Genomic DNA, 19,284 nt, shown 5'->3' with positions numbered 1-19,284 from the left:
TGGGGGGGTGGGGGAGATAAAAACTCCTGTCTACATTGGCTGGATAGTTGGACAAATTGATTCATGTTGGCTGGATTAGACAGGCTCAGACAGTTGTAAGTTGTAATATTATGTAGGGAATATCATGTGGATAAGACACGTGGATAAGACACGTGGATAAGACACCTGACATGTGGATAAGACACGTGGATAAGACACCTGACATGTGGATAAGACACGTGGATAAGAGGGCATTGATAGTACTATAACTATTGGTTCAATGGCCAAGAAAGTAGTTGGGTTCCATACACATGTAGGACTAGAATAGTACTGAAGTAGGAAGGTAACGATGTAAATCTGTTCTCCACAGAGATTTCAACCCAACACAAGACCATGAGAGGGAGGTAGATGTGTGGGATGGGAGGCCTCTGATGGTATACATTATATAACATGTGTTTGATAGAGGGGTCAGACCGCTATGTAATAAGCCTGTCTTCCATGTAACTACAATCCCTCTACACCTCTACACACATCTATATCTAATGTTCATCCCCACGTTTGATGTGTGTACTAACAGGATTTCTGGAAGAGAGAGCTCGGAAAGCTCAAACTTTGTCAGAATGTAAGGCAATAGACTTCCATCCAACACTTAAACAACCCTTACATACTTGTATCCTGTCTGTCCTACTAGGTCCATAAACCCCACAACTGTGCACCTGGAAATAGTTCATTAACACTCATTCCCTAGTAAAGTATATACCAAAGGTATATGCCATGTCTAAAATCCCATTAAAACTTGTTATAATTGTTGATAAACCCATTCCAGCTGAAACCTATTTTCATTGATAGACCCATTCTCATTGATAATGTAAGCCCATCTTTGCTAAAAAGTTGATGCTCATTGATAAGCCATTCTAGAAGATAAGCTCATACTTGTTGATAATCCCATACTCCAAATTAAGCCCATGTTCATCGATAAGCCCATTATAGTTGATGAGCCTTGAAGAAAAGCCTATGCTCATTGATAGGCAAATAACCCACTGATAAACCCATTTTAGTCGTTGACCCCACACTCATAACACCACCCATCACTGTTTAAATATCAGTCATATCTGGAATGAAGCCCTTCCTGTATAATGGGAGTAAGCCCAATATGCAATTAACCCCCCTCTAACCCCCCACCCCTCTACTCTAAGCTTTTCAAAAGAAAAAAAGGATCAATTCATTACATTAACCAATTAAGATACTGAAGACTTGCCATAAAGGTTTGGTAGAAAGAGTCAATAATATTCAGCATTAAGGAGGTGAGAAGAGAATAAACAATGAAACACCATAGAATAGTCAATGATTTCATGACTCTCTAGAGAGACCACAACTTTAATACAAAAAGACTTTAAATTGTATATATCACAAAACAATCAAAAACTCCATTGTCCTGTTATCCCTGAACTTTTATCTCTTAAGTTCATCTGAGCTGGTCCAGCAGCTTTGAGATAGGACGGTTTTCCAATGCTTATATGCAATACCCAATGGAGCATCTACGCTCACTGTAAAAGTATAAAACTTTTGCCTGGATACACCTCGCTGAGGGCAGCTGTGATCATGATTATAGCCCTATAATCGGCACTTCACACAGAGCACTTAAACAAACATGTACTGCGGATCCACAAGCATATGCTGTGTAAGAAATCAAGCACATGCAATTTAGGCAGACAAGTATATTTTTAAGCTATATATGTAAATATTTATTTACAAACACTGTGGTATCGAGTGTTATGAAATATGACAGAGGAAAGGAAAATATGTCCAAGTCTTTAAAGTGTTTATGTTGTTTTGTATCAAGTTTCCTAACTACAAAGCAAACGATGAAGTGTTTTTTAAGTTACAGACACAAAAAGCTGTGCCTACATTTTAACACTATCAGGACAGGCATGTTTTTATGTTATCTTGGTGCATATCTTTCTCGCTGCAGAAAAAAACCCACCAGGAAATGCCCCCCCCCCAAAGAGCAGAAGGAACAATTTTTGAAGAGGTGTAAGAATGTTTCTTGTCTTTCCATCATTTACAGTTTATTTTGTTATGGATGACCTACTCAGGAACCAGGTAGAAGTGGTATTATCCACTCATCTTCCCTCCTCCTCCCTCACACTCACATTTGGGGGGGGGGGGGGGGGGGGGGGCTGACAGGTACATGAAATCTTTATACCCCCTCCCATTCCCTCCTCCTCAAACGTATCTCCTCTCTCTTTATTCCTCCCTTTCCATGGTGCCATCCTTTTCTCTTCCAATGGGATATTGGATCATGGAATAGTGTTTGTATCCCCCCCCCCCCTTCCCTTTTTCTCCCTATGGGACTATACATGTCCATCCCTACAGATAGAAATATTCAGTTTACCTCCCTCTGGCTACCCTTTCCTGATACAGGGCTTCACATTCCTTCAGCGTGGTCCCTCCAGGGGCTATGCTAGTACCATCAGTGGTAATGGGATCGCCACCCCTTACCTTTCTCTGCTGATTACCACACACTGTACAGTGTGTTTTACACCGAGCTGGTCTTCACATGATTTAGGCCCGTGATTATCGGCTCTACATGCTGATTGCCTTACCAGATGATTCTCTTCAACTTCCACTGCCTCAGTGTACTGCTTGCTACAATAACTCCCAAAAGTTGAAATATTTTTTCCTTTCCTATCGACTCTTTTAACATTACCAACCAAGTCTGCAACAAACCCCAATGTCAATTTTGAACATTTGATATTTCTTTTATCTTAATATACCCACTAAATAATTTTACATACATATTTCCGCTATAAATCTTTATAACAACTCCCAAAATCCCAAAATCAGATCTTTTATCCACTCAACCCAATAGTTCTATTATTTAGTATAACATTGCCCAGTCTACCATGCGTCTATCAGAAGGGACTAACTCCTCCGGATATGTCCCCTGACACTGGTAGCTCCCAGACACACTAAGCTTGTCCCAGACATCTCTTATTCCCAGCCACCAGCTTGCTGCTGATGCTCACCAGTGTAACAATGATAAAAGCAATTCTGTTTTCATTCCCTTGATCCTGGGTCTGTATCTCAACAGGTGATGATTCATGGCAATTCCAGTCTGCTACATTTCTACATATAGAATAGTTATTTTTAATTAACACAATTTAAACTCAATATGATATAAACAAAATCGCCCAAAGCTCCAGGGATCCTTTACTACCCAAATACTGTTAAATCAGAGATTATGGTGGGGCCAAAATTTCGTGGTTTCCTGGCAAAGCATCATTTTGTGGATACACAAATTGGTGGATTACAAGTATATACCCCCACAAATGCAGAATTGCTTTATATCAAACTTGTAGTTACTTCATGGACCTATGAATTCATGGATGAAGATTACCATGAAAGCAATGAAATTAAAAACCTCATGAAAATCGATTATTTCACAGTAGTCTAAGCGTGCCTTTTACAACTATTCCACCAACTTTTTCTCTAACATCCTCAGAGTGATAATACCTGTGTATAAAGACAATCTCCCTTAAATCAAATGACCAACTTTTCTTAACAGTTGTGGCAAATGTTCAAGCATTAACACCAGGATTTCAACTTCCAAACTTGCTCCAACTGTGCTGATTGATCATAAATGGTCAACAAGTAGATTTTCACAATTACAACATTTCAAGAAATCATGTATGACAGACAAAGAGCTTCACTAAATAACAACACTTCAAGAAATCATGTATGACAGACATGTCGAAATACAACGTTTTAACCCTTTCGCCACTGTAGACCAAAATGGACTCAACCAGATCAATGCATGGTAAAGTTTACTAAAGTTACATAGGGGTGAAAGGGTTAAAAAATCACTATTGTCAGACAGAATAAAAACCTTATATGTAACCTATTTACTGCTGTCCTTCACTTCTGTGTCACGGGGACATGATAATTTGTTACACTTGGTATTTTTGTATCAAAGCTGATGACTAATATTAGACATTTTAGAGGTTAAGATCATACCACTCCACACAACAGTATATACCAGTAGGCTGGAAACCTCTCAATGTCATTACGTAGGTGCAGGGGCTGCTTTTTCGACATCAAGAGCTTTAATAAATTCTCAGGTCCCTGTGCTTGATGTTTCAGTGTGTGTCTATGACTCTGATACACCCTACATACATCACCTCTGATAGAGTAGACATTACCAGATGATATCGGCTCTTTACCCTATCATTTATCTTTATGGAGCAAAACATCAGTGCAGAGTCTGACTTTCTCCAGTCACACCTTTCTCCTGAAGTTACAACTATAAAATCTCAGAGACGGAGAAACTACATTGGCCTCCAAAACTTGGTCTTTCACATACAGCAATCAACCATATTTTGTAATATGTCACACGGAACAATCATCTACAAACAGGTTTTTAGTGTAAGACAATCAATCTCCAAGACAAGTTTAAATGCTAAATCAAATTGAAGTCTTAATTTAGTTTTTATTTACAAAACTTTTTCTTTGAACTTTTCCTTGAAGTAGAAAGCAAAAACAAAATGCTGAAACGGATTTCTTTCCTCTTTTAATATAACGAGAAAGCCTAGATTTATATGTATAATCTAGAAATTAACATTTTTTGCATTTTACATCCAGCTTAAATAACCTTTGTGAAAGAAGATTTTAATAGCAGAAGATTAAATTAAAACTGATGACGTTAGGTACCCAACGTAAGTGCTCCACAGTACCTGCTGGGGATGTTCATCTTAATGTATTCTGAATAGACGAAGCCCTTATACTTGTAAAGTGCATCGCTCCGACGTTAATCGGAAATTTTCAAAGGCATTTTTAAAAGGTATGGAAGATGGTTTTTACAAAAGTGTCTGACATCCAACAGCTTCCAGATCTCATTACTTTTAGTTCAGAAGTGACAAGTTCTGCTTTGAGAGTTAGATCATTTCATATTTCATGTTCTAACGAGTTAACCAATCACCGTTGCTCGGTAATGAGTTATGAAAGTTTTACAGCAGAGCCTCTACGAAATATTGCATGACAAAAACTGAATGTATAAAATAATGCATAACTTTTGCATTCCGTTAATAAAGTAAAATTCATTATCTTGAATATTTCAACATGCCTTCATAATTCAATAAATTCCATGCAATCTATACTTTAATAAAGTACATTTCAATTCACAAGGTGAATAGAAAATGAACCAAATAGCACACAAACTAAGGTTCCCAAGTATACAAAACAGAAGTATTGGATCTTACGTGAGTTCCTATTTTAGATGAGGTTTATTAAACAAGTCGACAAGGAGGAATTTTTCATTTTAAGGAGCGTCTAGTAAACTAATAAGAAAAACTTGTTATTTTCGACACTAGTCTCTATTCCAATCGCTTTGGCCTTATAAATTCAACATTTTTGAATTTTTACCCCAATTCAGATATAGTGATTACAGTTACACTTTTCATATTTATACTTATTGTATTAAGTAACAATGCAAATATTAATCTATATATATACCTGTCAGGCTCACCTGTCCACAGGTACTTCATACAACCATAGACATACTGGGCTTTCCCCAGTGTCCATGTCTACTATAAAAATTGCATTCATCTAGAAACTGTCTTTCTAGAATCGAAACAAACATGCAGAGTAGCCCCTAAGATTGCCAAAGATTATAACTGTTTTAGTAAATATATATATAGTAGCTTTTGTATTTGAAACAAATGAAACGAACAATACAATCTTGATCTTACTTGGACTTTGTGTTATTTGTATAAATTATATTAAAGGGATTGAAACTTAAAATGCTTTCAGTCATCAAGAATTTTTGTGAAGATTTGGAATAAAAACATGCTTTTCGAGGTTATTGGTTAAGTCTAAAATTTCACCATCTCGGCTCTTAATTTACTGTCTCTATGGAGATGTCACATGGACATCAAAAATCTGTGATGTTTCACTTTCATTTCAATGTCAAATTAGGTCATATCTATTGTTTCCATGGTGACGTCATAACATAATCTTGATGTCAGTGGCATCATTTCATCACGTCAAAATAGGTCATGAGTTTACACACGAAAAATTTGTCATTCATGGAGTTACAAATAAGTCGTGACAAAAGCTACAAATAATGAAATTATCTACGTTATCAGAATGTGTCATACCAAAGGCTAGTCTCACTAAATAACAGTACATTGATGGACTTCAGTTTTTGAAAGTCAAATAAACAGAAATTAATGTTCCAGTGCTTAAGGAAGTGATTTCTAGTTATATTTGTTCACACCAACTGTAAAATAAACTTGTGAATTCAGGAATTAGGACAGATCAGTCACATCTTTTTTTTGTGTAAAAAAACATAACAAATCAGTCAAATGAAAAATATCCAAACATGCATGATTTCTGAAAACAATTTTTGTACATTTTTTTTTTTTTACAAAAAATATACTTTCAGTTATGATTTTCCCAGTCTTACGTTTTTTAGAACCCAGGAGCCGAACACCATGACGACGGCGATGAAACAGAGGAGAGCGAGGGCGAGGAGGGTGGCCAGGAGAGAGATAAGTGACATCACCTCCTCCGCCATTGCTGGTCCGTATATCCAACAGCGACTCGATAATTTCTCCAAGCTCTCACATACTCAGGTTACTCCAGAAAACACTTAGAGATCCTCACGATAAATAAGTTCCATTATCACAGATAGCTGAATTTAACTTGTTACTTAAAAAGTCCTGAAAAGGATATATTCCAAAAACACTAAAAATTACAAAAGTTTAAAAATGTTCACCAACTATTTTAGAATACAGTGATAAAAGTTTCCAAAGTCATGAATTATAACATGACAGGTAAAGTTTAAGAAAGGTAGCTGTTTTGGGTAAATCCTGTAGAAAACCACCTTGAGGACATCACAATGACTTCTGAGTCCTCAACAACTTTCGCTTTAGTCCTTTGTCCTGGGCAGGTAAATCCAGAAAGTCTACAGATATAGAGAGGTAAACTGCAGGTGTGTCTATATCCCTATACACTGTTAAAAATCTCCAAGCGTTTCTGTGCGTTTCTCACCTCAAGAAAAATCAGATCTTCATTATCAAAATACTTGAAACCATTCCAATCTAGCTCAAGCTGTCAACACTATAATGACATGGGGAGAACATTCTCAGAAAATTACCAAAACCGATATACGTTTTGGCCTTTATCTTGGTGATAAAAATTCCATGGTATTTTTTTTATGTTTCGCTGTAGAAGTAATGAAAAAGATTTTTTAACAGAGATAAAAGATTCTGTTGAAAAGAGAAAACCTGGTTGTAGATGGCAGGTACTACACAAACTGTTTTTCCCGCAAATGTGAAGAATTTGAAGTGATTTGACAGGAAGTGGGCAGATCGTGGCCGGTCATGGCGCGAGTGAAATTTGGTCTCCCAGAAAACAATGGCTGAGGCACCAACTGTCCTCCCATCTCAGCCCGAGTCCACATGTGGGAAACATGTGGCACAAGACAATCAGCAGCACGAGCATGTGTGAAACAGCGCACACGTCGCCGCCGTAATGTAGGTAGCTATAAACGAGCAACAAGGAAGAGAAGAGGGACACACATATTTGTGTATTTGTTGGTAGTAGTTGGGCAGCCCCCTATAGGTACAGGAGAGCCGGGGTACTGTATGTATACTACCAGAGGGCTATTTATACATGGCCACAGAGGATTCTATACAGCACTATAGTCAGAAATATGAATTGTTACTATGCAGAAACAACAGCAGGATTTAATCCAAACATTCTGGCCATTATAGGAACCGTCATAGCAATACCAGGCGGCCATCAGGTGGCAGCTGACATCAGTTTCCCTATCAAACCACTGGTGGAGTTTGTATCATTTCTGAAGGCAATATGGTTTTACCTTACGATTCACACGCACAAAAAAAACACAGTTAACTCATTTCAATACTATACTCATCATATTTGAATTTTGCTTGATTTTTAAGGAAACTTAAACTTTTCAAATATTTAAAAGATTTTCCTATTATATTTAAGATGGTTATTAACAGCCACAAGAGGAAAAAGTCTTTTAATAAATAAGGACCAGTGATACAGCATTTGGCAAAAATGCAAATAACAGGCTAAAATTGGTAAAAATGCAAATAATATTTGAAATTAACATAAATGCTAGCTCTACCTATTTTGGAGACACATTCCCAATGTTTGACCCTCAAATTTAATATGTCAAACCAGAGAATTTGGTAAACTTTTATATATTCTAAGATCGAGTGTTTTCACCTGAAAGAACACCACAAAAGATGCAATTTTAAACTGTTAGTTTTTTCCCTGGGGTGTTTATATTTTATTTACATTTCCAATTTCGAGCATACAGAATAGTCCCCCATGGAATTTTCAATATGTTGGCTAGTGTGTTCTTGTTGCCATGGTTTTCAAGAACAATATGCATACCACATTTACCTATATATTTATATATAAATACATATGTACTACGATAATTGATGTAAATCCATCATATTTAAGATTAAATTTGTTTAATCTTAATAATGCTGCAAGATTTACAAAACGCTACTGTTGGCAAACTTTTATAAGTAGTTACTGCCATTATGATTCAGTTTTTTAAAGATATGACTTTTGCAACCCCTGTTCAATGACAAAAGCTATTTGATGAGTTGCCATGATCTACAGGCTTCAATGTGGCCCACATCTGTATACTGGATGATTTTATGAGCGATACAGTAATTCTCCTCTAGATGCGACTCCTAAGGACTTGGTGATGAAAACATTCCGTGATGGAGTTCACATGGAAGTGCTTGACATACAAGTTGCCACGGTAATGACAGAGGGGTGATGGACATTCCAGAGGTAGGCCGAATGCACAGCTATCTTCACTGACATCCCATAATATAACCCTAGATCTATATCCCATAATTCCTCATCAGCTCTCTACTATATTTCAAAACATGTATACTTGCAAGTGCATAAACGTAGGTATCAGCTTTCTGGGAAATGAGTAAAATGTGGGTCCAATCAGTTCTGTCTTGCTTTAGTCCATGAGCAGACGGCACTACACTGTACCGGAGACTCAGTGGGACAGCACGTAATTGTTCTTCATCGTTATAGATATTCTATGAGTAGAGTTACATCAGTAAGGTATAAGAGATAATTTTGTGGCTATGACTGAGTAACATTTCCACCCATATCATCACAACTCCCTCTCGCAAACACAGCTTTCTATTTTCGTTTCATAAACAACAACAATCCAGTCGTTTGATGTCCATGAACTACGACCCTTCTGAGCGATGTATCGCACATAAAAAAGATGTCTGTGATGTACAGGTCATAGCGCAAAATAAATGTTGTCACTATTTTTTATTCTCCCCTTTTTCTCTGTGTTGATGTAAGCTTCCTCAGAAATGTTGTTCTTGGCATGAAGGTTTCAGTTATACCCACTTCGTCAGTTGTTTTGAACATGCATCTATAGCTAGCATACAGCTTGAATGAAACCGAAACTTTACCACTTTTTTCTCCTCTATTTTTTAAACAATCATGCTAAGGTAAATAGAGATTGCCAAACAAAACAAAACCAGAATGTTGTGTCAAAGATAATCAAAAGTCATTATCTTCTGACATGTCTGCAGCTAGAATGATTTACAACTGAAGAAAACCAGTGCCTTGATTCAAAGGAGTGATATAGCAATTAGCAGGATTAACCAAATAGCATAATACTGCAACACTTTCTCCATTGAAAAGACTCAAATAATGCCAATGAGGTATTTAAGATTTTAATAGTCAGCCATTTGACATACAGCACTGGTTTTGACTTGAATAGAGACCATCTACATATACAGTCCAAGCTTTTGAGTATCAAAATACTGCAAAGACTATATAAAAAGGGTCACTTTTCTAAAAGTAAAAAAGGCATCGAAATGCAAAATAAGGCCAAAAAAAAAAGATTACTTGGTTCTCAGGCCCGCGCGCATTTCATTTAAGGGCACCGCATTGCCGATTTTATCGTGAAAGTAATAAAAAAAAAATCGTGAATGCGCCAGCCGCCGTCTTAAAAAAATCCGGAAAATTGGTCCGCATGTCGTTTTTACTCGTTAGTCAACCAAGTCACAAAAACGTTTGAATAAAGGTAAGGATTGAGATACAGGCAAGCGTTAAAATGATTATAACTTATTAGTCTTATGTACAAATGGCGCTCATTTCGGTACAAATAAGGAATGGGGGGTTCGTGATTCTCGTCTGGAACATTGTGGGGGGATTTTCAGAGGCTTGCTCTATGATGGGTCTCTACACAACTATAAAAAGACAAGGTAATGTCCACAATGAACGTTTTACAAACTACACACTAATAAAAAAAATCGCCCTCGTCTTGTTTTTGCCATGTTAAATGAAAAAAAAAAAAAAAATGCCCTGCCGCATCTATTTTGAAAAAAAATGGCCTGAGAACCAAGTAATTAATTTTATTTGGCCTAAAATCTTTTTTTTTAAATTTCCACTTTACTGGCGTAATAATTTCGAAGCTGCTGAAAATACCTTCAAACAAAAACACTTCTTCAGGCATTTACAGTCTGCTGGAAGATAATAAAAAAAACATCCACATGACAATGGAGTCGAACACCCAATGTGACAGAAAGTACATTTCCAGATGACTGTACTGACTAGCTACCAAGAGACAAAGAAACTGCTGGCTTCTGATTGGATAAAACTGGTTACGGAATTTATTACAAAAACATGCAATTACGGATCCTAACGACACCACTTATTCAGCATGACAGAATAACCAAAGTAAGAGGGAAGACAACATACAGAGCAGGCGTCGATCTCAAACTATGTAAGATAGTGCAGTTCTAATATGACCTGACATGAATGACACAGCTTTGTTGACGTTACATGTGACCTTACATCATAGCGGAGAAACAATGCCTACAAAAGTCGAGCACGATTCCTGGGCTAACACTTGTGTTGGTAATACTGTACATATTTCCCACCCTCCCTGCGCAGTTGAAGCCCAGCTGTTGATTGGTGTGTTAATGAGACTATAAACAAACCTTGGGCACCGAGCTAATTAATGAAAACAATGCAACGTTGGCCAATCTACTGGACACCTTGCTGAGACCAGTGGGAGGCCAGTTATGTTGACTGGCAAACTTCTGACAACACAAATAACTTATGTTAGTCTAGTGTAATGAAAATAGATGGGTAGAGTTGGAGATAATTTGCGGTAATGTGAAAAATGATTATAGGGTTTATCTTGTACCCATTAACAATAGAAACGTTAGGTAACTATGACTGGGTGAATGTAAGACCTATAGACACAGTGGTCCGTAACACACATGGACAATATATCCTGAATTAACATCCATCACATATATACATACAGTGTCTGCCTTCATGCGCTATAAAATTATTAACTTTACCACTCATTTTGTGACATGAATGAAGTACACAATATAAACTAATTTAATAAGCAAAATAAAAGCGCTACGTGAAAATGGACATTATGTTGCAAGTATATTCCGCCTTTTTTTTTACAGAAACTACGTTTACAGGGTCACTGTTAAATTTAGAAATAACCTTTGGGTCATGAGGTCAAAAATCTTTCAGAAATTATTCGTTCATATATATGGCACCTGTTTTGATTTTTCTGAAACACATACTTCAAGTGAGCGGAAAGCAATTGTCCATGAAATCTCTCATTTGTCAGTCACGGTAACAAGGCACAGAGTGGAACTGGTTGAGAACAAGGTAGAAATTATGTGAGGCCGGTAAGAACCAGGTAAATGGGTTTCTTGCCTCTTCATAAGAAGCTGTACCAAATCTGCCCGGTTATCCATGAAAAAAAACATCAGCTCTTTGTGCCAAAATAACTTCTGGATAATAACACTCATCAACAACAGCCAATTAAAGGCGAGTTTGTAGTGCTTGCCTTTCAAACACTGGTGATTTTCATTTCATCCGTAAGTCTGTGTATCTTCCACGCAGATTCACTAAACGCCTGATTTATAGGTGAGCTGGAATACCGCTGGCTTTTTTGTCTAATTATTCCAGTTCAGTTCTCTGAAGTTAGTGCTACAAAAACCCCAACACAGAGAGAGTCAATCAAAATTGTTCAGTACTTTGTGCGATACATTGCTAAGGCCTCAGATCTCCCTGTGGAGTTGTGGTAAAAACTACCTCTGTGCCCACTTTTCTCATCACGTTTTTATTTCCTTGAATAATTTTGGGACGAAAATCAAAAGTTTTGCTTCATTACGAACGTTTTCCACTATTTGATGGTTAGACGTTCAAAAGTGATTCCTGTTTTTGAACCTTACCATTTCCCTCCAGCATTTGTTAAATCGGTCTGAGCTTGTGTGAGCCATCCGGTAGTCATTTATAACACTTTTGCACAGTTTTCAGTGGATGTTTGTATATAATACAGATTGTTTATAGGTAAACAACAATTAATTGCTGGTTTGAAGTCAATACAATGTTACATTAACAAGCACACAAAAACATACACAAACCACATGTAGCATCAGCTGCTGATGTAGCAAATTATAGAAAAACATTTAGAAAATCTGACAGCGAATTTCTGCTGAATATAGAAATGGAAGAATTTTTTTTGTGTTTTAAGACTTTATCCTTTGAGGTGGTGAACAGCTTTAAAAGGATGTTTACTGCCAATTTTTATTACGAAAAAAAATCCAAAAAATTATGTTCTCAATCCTATTCACAACAGAAGATATATTTAATTGCATAAATTCTCAACAAATTTCAAAAAATAAGAAGTAATTCAACTCACAAACACTTATAGGAGGTTAAACTGAACAACAAAGGGTTTATTTACAGTATAACAATATACCCAACATTTAACCATCCTCAGCCGATTGTCTGGTTAATTTTACCATGCAATAACACACAATAAGGCATAACAATTAACTATTGATTTCCTTTTATTTCTGAGTCTTAATTTTCTCTAGTAGAGCATACCCTTTTTTCTTCATATCAATTGAAACAAACAATAACATGGAGATAAATTAGCTTAATTAACCTTTGATTAGCACCACTGTCATTTCTTCTATATATATATATATATATATGTACCCGCAGATACAATAGAGTCCTGCACTTACCAACCTAATATGCCAGAATTTCTGTTGATAAATTAGAATTTGACTCCTCTCAATACTTAGGTAAACAGATACTCAAATTCTGTTACCAAGCTTTATGGAAATGTATCACAGATTTTGTGATATTTCCTATTGAACTTAAAAAGACCTGTATAGTAATTATCAACACAAAGGACAGTCAGAAAAACAAAGGGAGACCACTCTTATAAAACATGTGTAAGTTAAATATTCTGTGATGTCGAGCCATATCTCAAAGAATCCTACCATACGTAAAAGATTAATATATTGACATTCCTATGTGGGTTACTTCATTAATGTTTATCAAATTTACAAGCTTTCTCTCAATAATGTATTCTCAAACTCCACTTTTATTCAGGAGCAATGTTAACTAATATTTACAACTTGGATCAGCTCTGCAGTAAATAGACATTGAGTTAATATGGTCATTTTAAAAAAGGAATAAGTAAACCAGAAAAATATGGAAGCCTTTAAGTACCTCAAAATTTGAAGATAATTAATGACCTGAGAATGGTAAAATTTTGATTAGCCAGGTGTCTTTTTAGTATCAAATGTGTATGTCTTCCCTTTTTTTCTGTCGGTCATATACATTGCATGTGAACATTTCCTGTAATGATACTGGAATGGTTGTGTTACTTATACAGACCAGTACACCAGACAATGAAGACCTAAGGATGAGATGATCATTGGTTTGTTCATGAAGCAAGAGAACGACAACATTTTGTTCTAATAACATCCTCGCAGCAACACTAGTGTTGCATAATAGTCCTGTCCCCTTTGACCTTTGACCAATCAAGGTATAGCTGGGGCATTTGATCTCTCAAGATCTACTCTACCCCTGGTCAATTAAGGTCCGTTTGACCCTTTACTTGTCAAGGTCTTAATATTACCCATCAAGTCTTAATTACTCTGACTCTTAAACTGATTCATTTAAGTCCAGCTTTAACCTTTCATCCATTAAGGCCTTACTCTGACCCTTGACCCTTTAGGGTTTAATTCTGTTCCTTGAGCTATAAAGGTCTAAATTTGACCTTTGATACTAGATCATATGTAACTTCATGACCCTTACCTTCATGTCCTCCTGCTGGACTCGAGCTGTCCGAAGTCTGCGCTCTATATTGTCCAGCCAGATGGTCAAATCTTGGGTTTCCCTTTTGAATTGGTACCACTGAGGTGCAATAACAATCATTGACCTCCTCTTGGCATCAGCTGTGGACTTGATGGATCCCCATCGGGACTACAAGAGCAAATATGTAAGTTAGCTCTCACTCTATATTTAGGCTATAACTTTTTATTTTTTTCTCTTGAATGTCAATTAGTAATTTCTACAAACAAATTCCAGGATCAATTTCATCAAATCCTTTAGGCAAAAGTATCAGTCTTTTCATTAAAGGGGCTGGTCGGGGAACAAATTACAAAATAAATGGGTCTAAATGCGTTCTCTGGCCTTCCAAAAGTTATACTACAGCAATATGATGGTCAAGTTCTGCTTGCAATGTCCAGTTTTGACCATTGAAATATCGGGGAAGCCCCGCGTAAATTTAGCGCAGATCTATTTATATATGTCACGTGGTTGTTTCGAAAGTGAGGCAGTGAAGATAACAACAACAGCACGCCGTCATGTGCCATGTAGGACTCAACTAGCGGATAAGACAGCAATACTATACGTAAATAATTGTTTTCAAAGGTCATTTATGATGTAAGTGTAGTATTTCTACCTATATGTTGTTGTTATATATAACGATATTGATACCTCGTGCCTGTCATGACGTTTGCATGCAGCTTTTTCTTTTGCCGCAATGTTTACATTTGGCCTTGTTGATGACGCGTGTGCGGTAAAATTACATCACTGATCTGGGTCAATTGATAGTTTTAGACTGTCAGGTGACGATTGAGGATTTCTTTAATATAATTATAATTTTTACTCTTAGGGAGTGAATTTCAGCAAAATTTGAATCGGTATATTTCATAAGAAGGTATTTTTTTAAAATGTGTATGCCATTTTAGCAAATATGACATTTTTTCCCCGACCAGCACTAGTTTCATATCAATTTAGAAATTCAGAAAAAATGGAAATAATTTCATCAATCTCACAGATAACTTTCTACCCTATTAACACTCTGCATCTGAGATATTAAAGAACACTGACCATGCAATGTAACGAGATCATTTTTACCTTGAGGTCCTCTACTTGCCGGTAGATACGGATGGCCTTGTCGTGGTCAGCCAAGTCTATGGCGTGTGCCAGTTGTCTTCCTTGGTCCGACACTTTGTTAACATCTGCTTGCATCTTTTCTGTTTCCATCTCTAGTTTCTGTAGAAACAAGACAAGGTCAGGTATGAGGTCAAAGGTCAATGAAGACACCCAAAAATTCAATGCAAATAAGACAATATAAATCTTGCTACTTTACTACCTAATGTGCAAAAGAGTTCCTTACTAAAATACCCATGAAACATCTACTTGAAGGTATGGAATGATCTGGTTCAATGAATTTGAACTTTAAAAAATTTCAGATTTTGAACTAATTATTACATTATCATAATTTAGATAGTTTCTAAGGGACATAACTCTAGCACAAATCACAAATACAAAGTGAAAAGTAACATATAGCCTTAAAAAAAACTACAGCTTACATCTATACAGTCCATGTTCTTACCATGAAGCAAGCTTATGTAAGCCACTGGTCAGCGACCAGAAGATCCAATATGTAGATTCACCAGACACATTATCATCTAGTCAGTTCACATATACAGTACCCAGCCTATATACATGAGAATTGTTCACGATAGGCCCTTACTGAGCCGAACCCAATATGTGATGTGTCTGGACTGTCCAATGTATATAATTCCTGCAAACGTTTACATATAATAGCCTAACAGCCCTCCTAGTTCCCTAGGACATATAAAATATACCACACTTTTGATATGTTTGGCTGTCAATCATTGATCGCTACCAGAACCCAATGATATATATATACATATAAATAAATACTATGTGTTGATATGTCTGGCTGTCCGATAGTTGATCCCAACACATGTATAAACAGTCCGCATACTGTAAAGGTCCCAGCGTCTACGATAATGTTCTCACTTTCTGTGACCCCTGGATTTCTGTCAATTTTTTCGAGGAGGATCGGTGGAGCCCACTAAACAACCTTATCACCTGTCTTTAGAAAGTGCTGTATATTTAACACTGCTAATGACTTAATACTTGGGGGTGATTTAGGACAGCGGTCAGTAGGGAAGATAAATCCGTAAGTAAGGGATGTGTTATCACACTTGACAAACATCTCTGATGTTCATAAACAGTGGAAGTGTCCGTCCTGTTATGGACACTTTGACCGGTGTTAGGCTAGACTGACCAGTACTGTGGTCAATTTGATTTATAACGGGATACAATGATGTCCACTACATCGCAGGTTGATATCAGGTGATATATCCACTGACCTACTCCAACCATTGACAAATGACCATGTGGATTCTACCTAATATAAATGAGGAATTAAATACCTAGTTAAAAATGATAAAACAATTGTTTTTAAATATTATTTTAATAATTTTACTATCTTTTTCTCCCTTCTTATAATAAAATACAGTTTAAATATGTTTAAACTATTGAAAAATATTTTTATAAAGGTAAGGTTCCATTATTGAATATATGTCGAACACAAGGCAGGGGTAAATTTTGATGATGGTGAAAGGGAGATAACTTGTATATTTACCAAGGCTAAGTCCTGGCAGGAGGATTATTGACTGTAATAATCATTATGAAACTCATATCCATCAATATGCCATAAGCCATTTCTATATTATCCTGTGGTGTGTTTGTATTGGTTTATCAGTCAACATGACCTCCCACACAAACCCCAATATAGGGCTGGGTAAACAGCGGAATTACACACGGAATTTGTTTGTTTTGGGGAGAGATTAATTACATCACATTGGTCATAAACAGTGACATTTAGCAGTATAACAAAAATGTCAGCCTTCCTAGTCACATAGATTCCACATCAATCAGTGTAATTCTACAGCTAATTAAGTTGTGTACTCTATTAATCGCCCAGACTCCATAATTAATACTGTCTATAACAGTGTCACAGGTATTCGCACCATAAACATGTCATGGGCAATCGGTTTAAAATCATAATCTATAATCAGTTTGTAATTAAAACCAGTAAAAAGGTTCAGTGTGCCTGTAGGGGGCTAAGACACTGAAACCAACAAAGAGGTTCAATGGGCCTGTAGGGATTAAGCCACTGACACCAACTAATAGGTCTAGTTGGTCTGTCAGGGACTTGAGACACTGAAACCAACAAATAGGTTCAGTGGACCTGTAGGAATAGCTAAGACACTGACACACAAATAAAGATGTTCAGTGGACCTGTTTGGGCTAAGACACTGAAACCAACAAATAGGTTCAGTGGGCCTGTTTGGCCTAAGACACTGAAACCAGCAAATATGTTCAGTGGGCCTGTTTGGCCTAAGACACTGAAACCAACAAATAGGTTCAGTAGGCCTGTTTGGGGCTAAGACACTGAAACCAGCAAATATGTTCAGTGGGCCTGTTTGGGCTAAGACACCGAAACCAACAAATAGGTTCAGTGGGCCTGTTTGGGCTAAGACACTGAAACCAACAAAGAACGTCAGTTAGCCTGTAGGGGCCAAAGGCACTGACACCAATAATGAAGTTCAGTTAGCCAGTTTGAAGAGCTAAGACACTGAAACCAACAAAAAAATTCAGTGGGTCTTTAGGGGGCTAAAACATTAAAACCAATAAATAGGTCCGGTCCAGTGGGCCTTTAGGGGGCTAAGATACTGAAACCAACAAATAGGTAAAGAGGGCCTGTTGAACACTTAACCCATCAAAAAGTTTCAGCAGGCCAGAACATAAATGTACAAAATCAAAAAGATAATCTATGTAGAAACCAGTGAAGATACATTACTTAACCTTATCTTGATTTGAACATAAACTATTACCCTTCCTGAAACAAAATTATATCACCAAGAAATGCATATCAGTTACTCCAAGATAAAGGATGAATACAAAGTTGTTCAAAGCAACCATAAGAAAAGAAAACAAGAAGAGGGGATTAAATGGATTGACCTGGACACCTCAGGATAATTGGTAATACAGAGGTTGAGGTCAGGATAACTGGTAATAAATATGACAGAGGTTGAGGTCAGGATAATTGGTAATATGACAGAGGTTGAGGTGAGGATAACTGGTAATATGACAGAGGTTGACGTCAGGATAACTGGTAATATGACATAGGTTGAGGCCAGGAAAACTGGTAATATTACAGAGGTTGAGGTCAGGATAACTGGCAATAAATATGACAGAGGATGAGGACAGGATAACTGGTAATACATATGACAGAGGTTGAGGTCAGGGTAACTGGTAATAAATATGACAGAGGGTGAGGTCAGGATAACTGGTAATAAATATGCCAGAGGTTGAGGTCAGGATAACTGGTAATATGACAGAGGTTGAGGCCAGGAAAACTGGTAATATGACAGAGGTTGAGGTCAGGATAACTGGTAATAAATATGACAGAGGTTGAGGCCAGGAAAACTGGTAATATGACAGAGGTTGAGGTCAGGATAACTGGTAATATGTCAGAGGTTGAGGTCAGGATAACTGGTAATATGACAGAGGTTGAGGTCGGGAAAACTGGTAATATGACAGGGGTTGAGGTCAGGATAACTGGTAATATGCCAGAGATTGAGGTCAGGATAATTGGTAATATGACAGACGTTGAGGTCAGGATAGCTGGTAATATGACAGGGGTCGAGGTCAGGATAACTGGGAATATGACAGGGGTTGAGGGCAGGATAACTGGGAATATGACAGGGGTTGAGTTCAGGATAACTGGTAGTATGACAGAGGTTGAGATCAGGATAACTGGTAGTATGACAGAGGTTGAGATCAGGATAACTGGTAGTATGACAGAGGTTGAGGGCAGGATAACTGGGAATATGACAGAGGTTGATGTCAGGATAGCTGGTAATATGACAGGGGTTGAGTTCAGGATAACTGGTAATATGACAGAGGTTGAGGTCAGGATAACTGATAATAAATATGACAGAGGTTAAGGTCAGGATAACTGGTAATAAATATGACAGAGGTAATTGAGGTCAGGATTACTGGTAATATGACAGAGGTTGAGGTCAGGATAACTGGTAATAA

General features: G+C 37.1%; 1 protein-coding gene across 1 annotated transcript in view; it reads right to left on the bottom strand.

The window, feature by feature from the left end:
• The window catches only part of LOC110451606 (dystrophin-like), a 172,870-nt gene that overhangs the window by 21,193 nt on the left and 132,393 nt on the right, over positions 1 to 19,284 (bottom strand). Inside the window, exons 35-36 of the mRNA XM_021499727.1 lie at positions 15,274 to 15,411; positions 14,167 to 14,334 (exon numbers count right to left, since the gene is read on the bottom strand). Coding sequence (XP_021355402.1) covers positions 14,167 to 14,334; positions 15,274 to 15,411 — 306 coding nt within the window. The remainder of the gene's footprint in view (positions 1 to 14,166; positions 14,335 to 15,273; positions 15,412 to 19,284) is intronic.

Source organism: Mizuhopecten yessoensis, unplaced genomic scaffold (assembly GCF_002113885.1).
Source record: "Mizuhopecten yessoensis strain PY_sf001 unplaced genomic scaffold, ASM211388v2 scaffold6135_1, whole genome shotgun sequence".
Lineage (NCBI taxonomy): Eukaryota > Metazoa > Mollusca > Bivalvia > Pectinida > Pectinidae > Mizuhopecten > Mizuhopecten yessoensis.
Note: the sequence above shows the minus strand (reverse complement) of the source record. Positions and strands in the feature narration are given on the sequence as shown.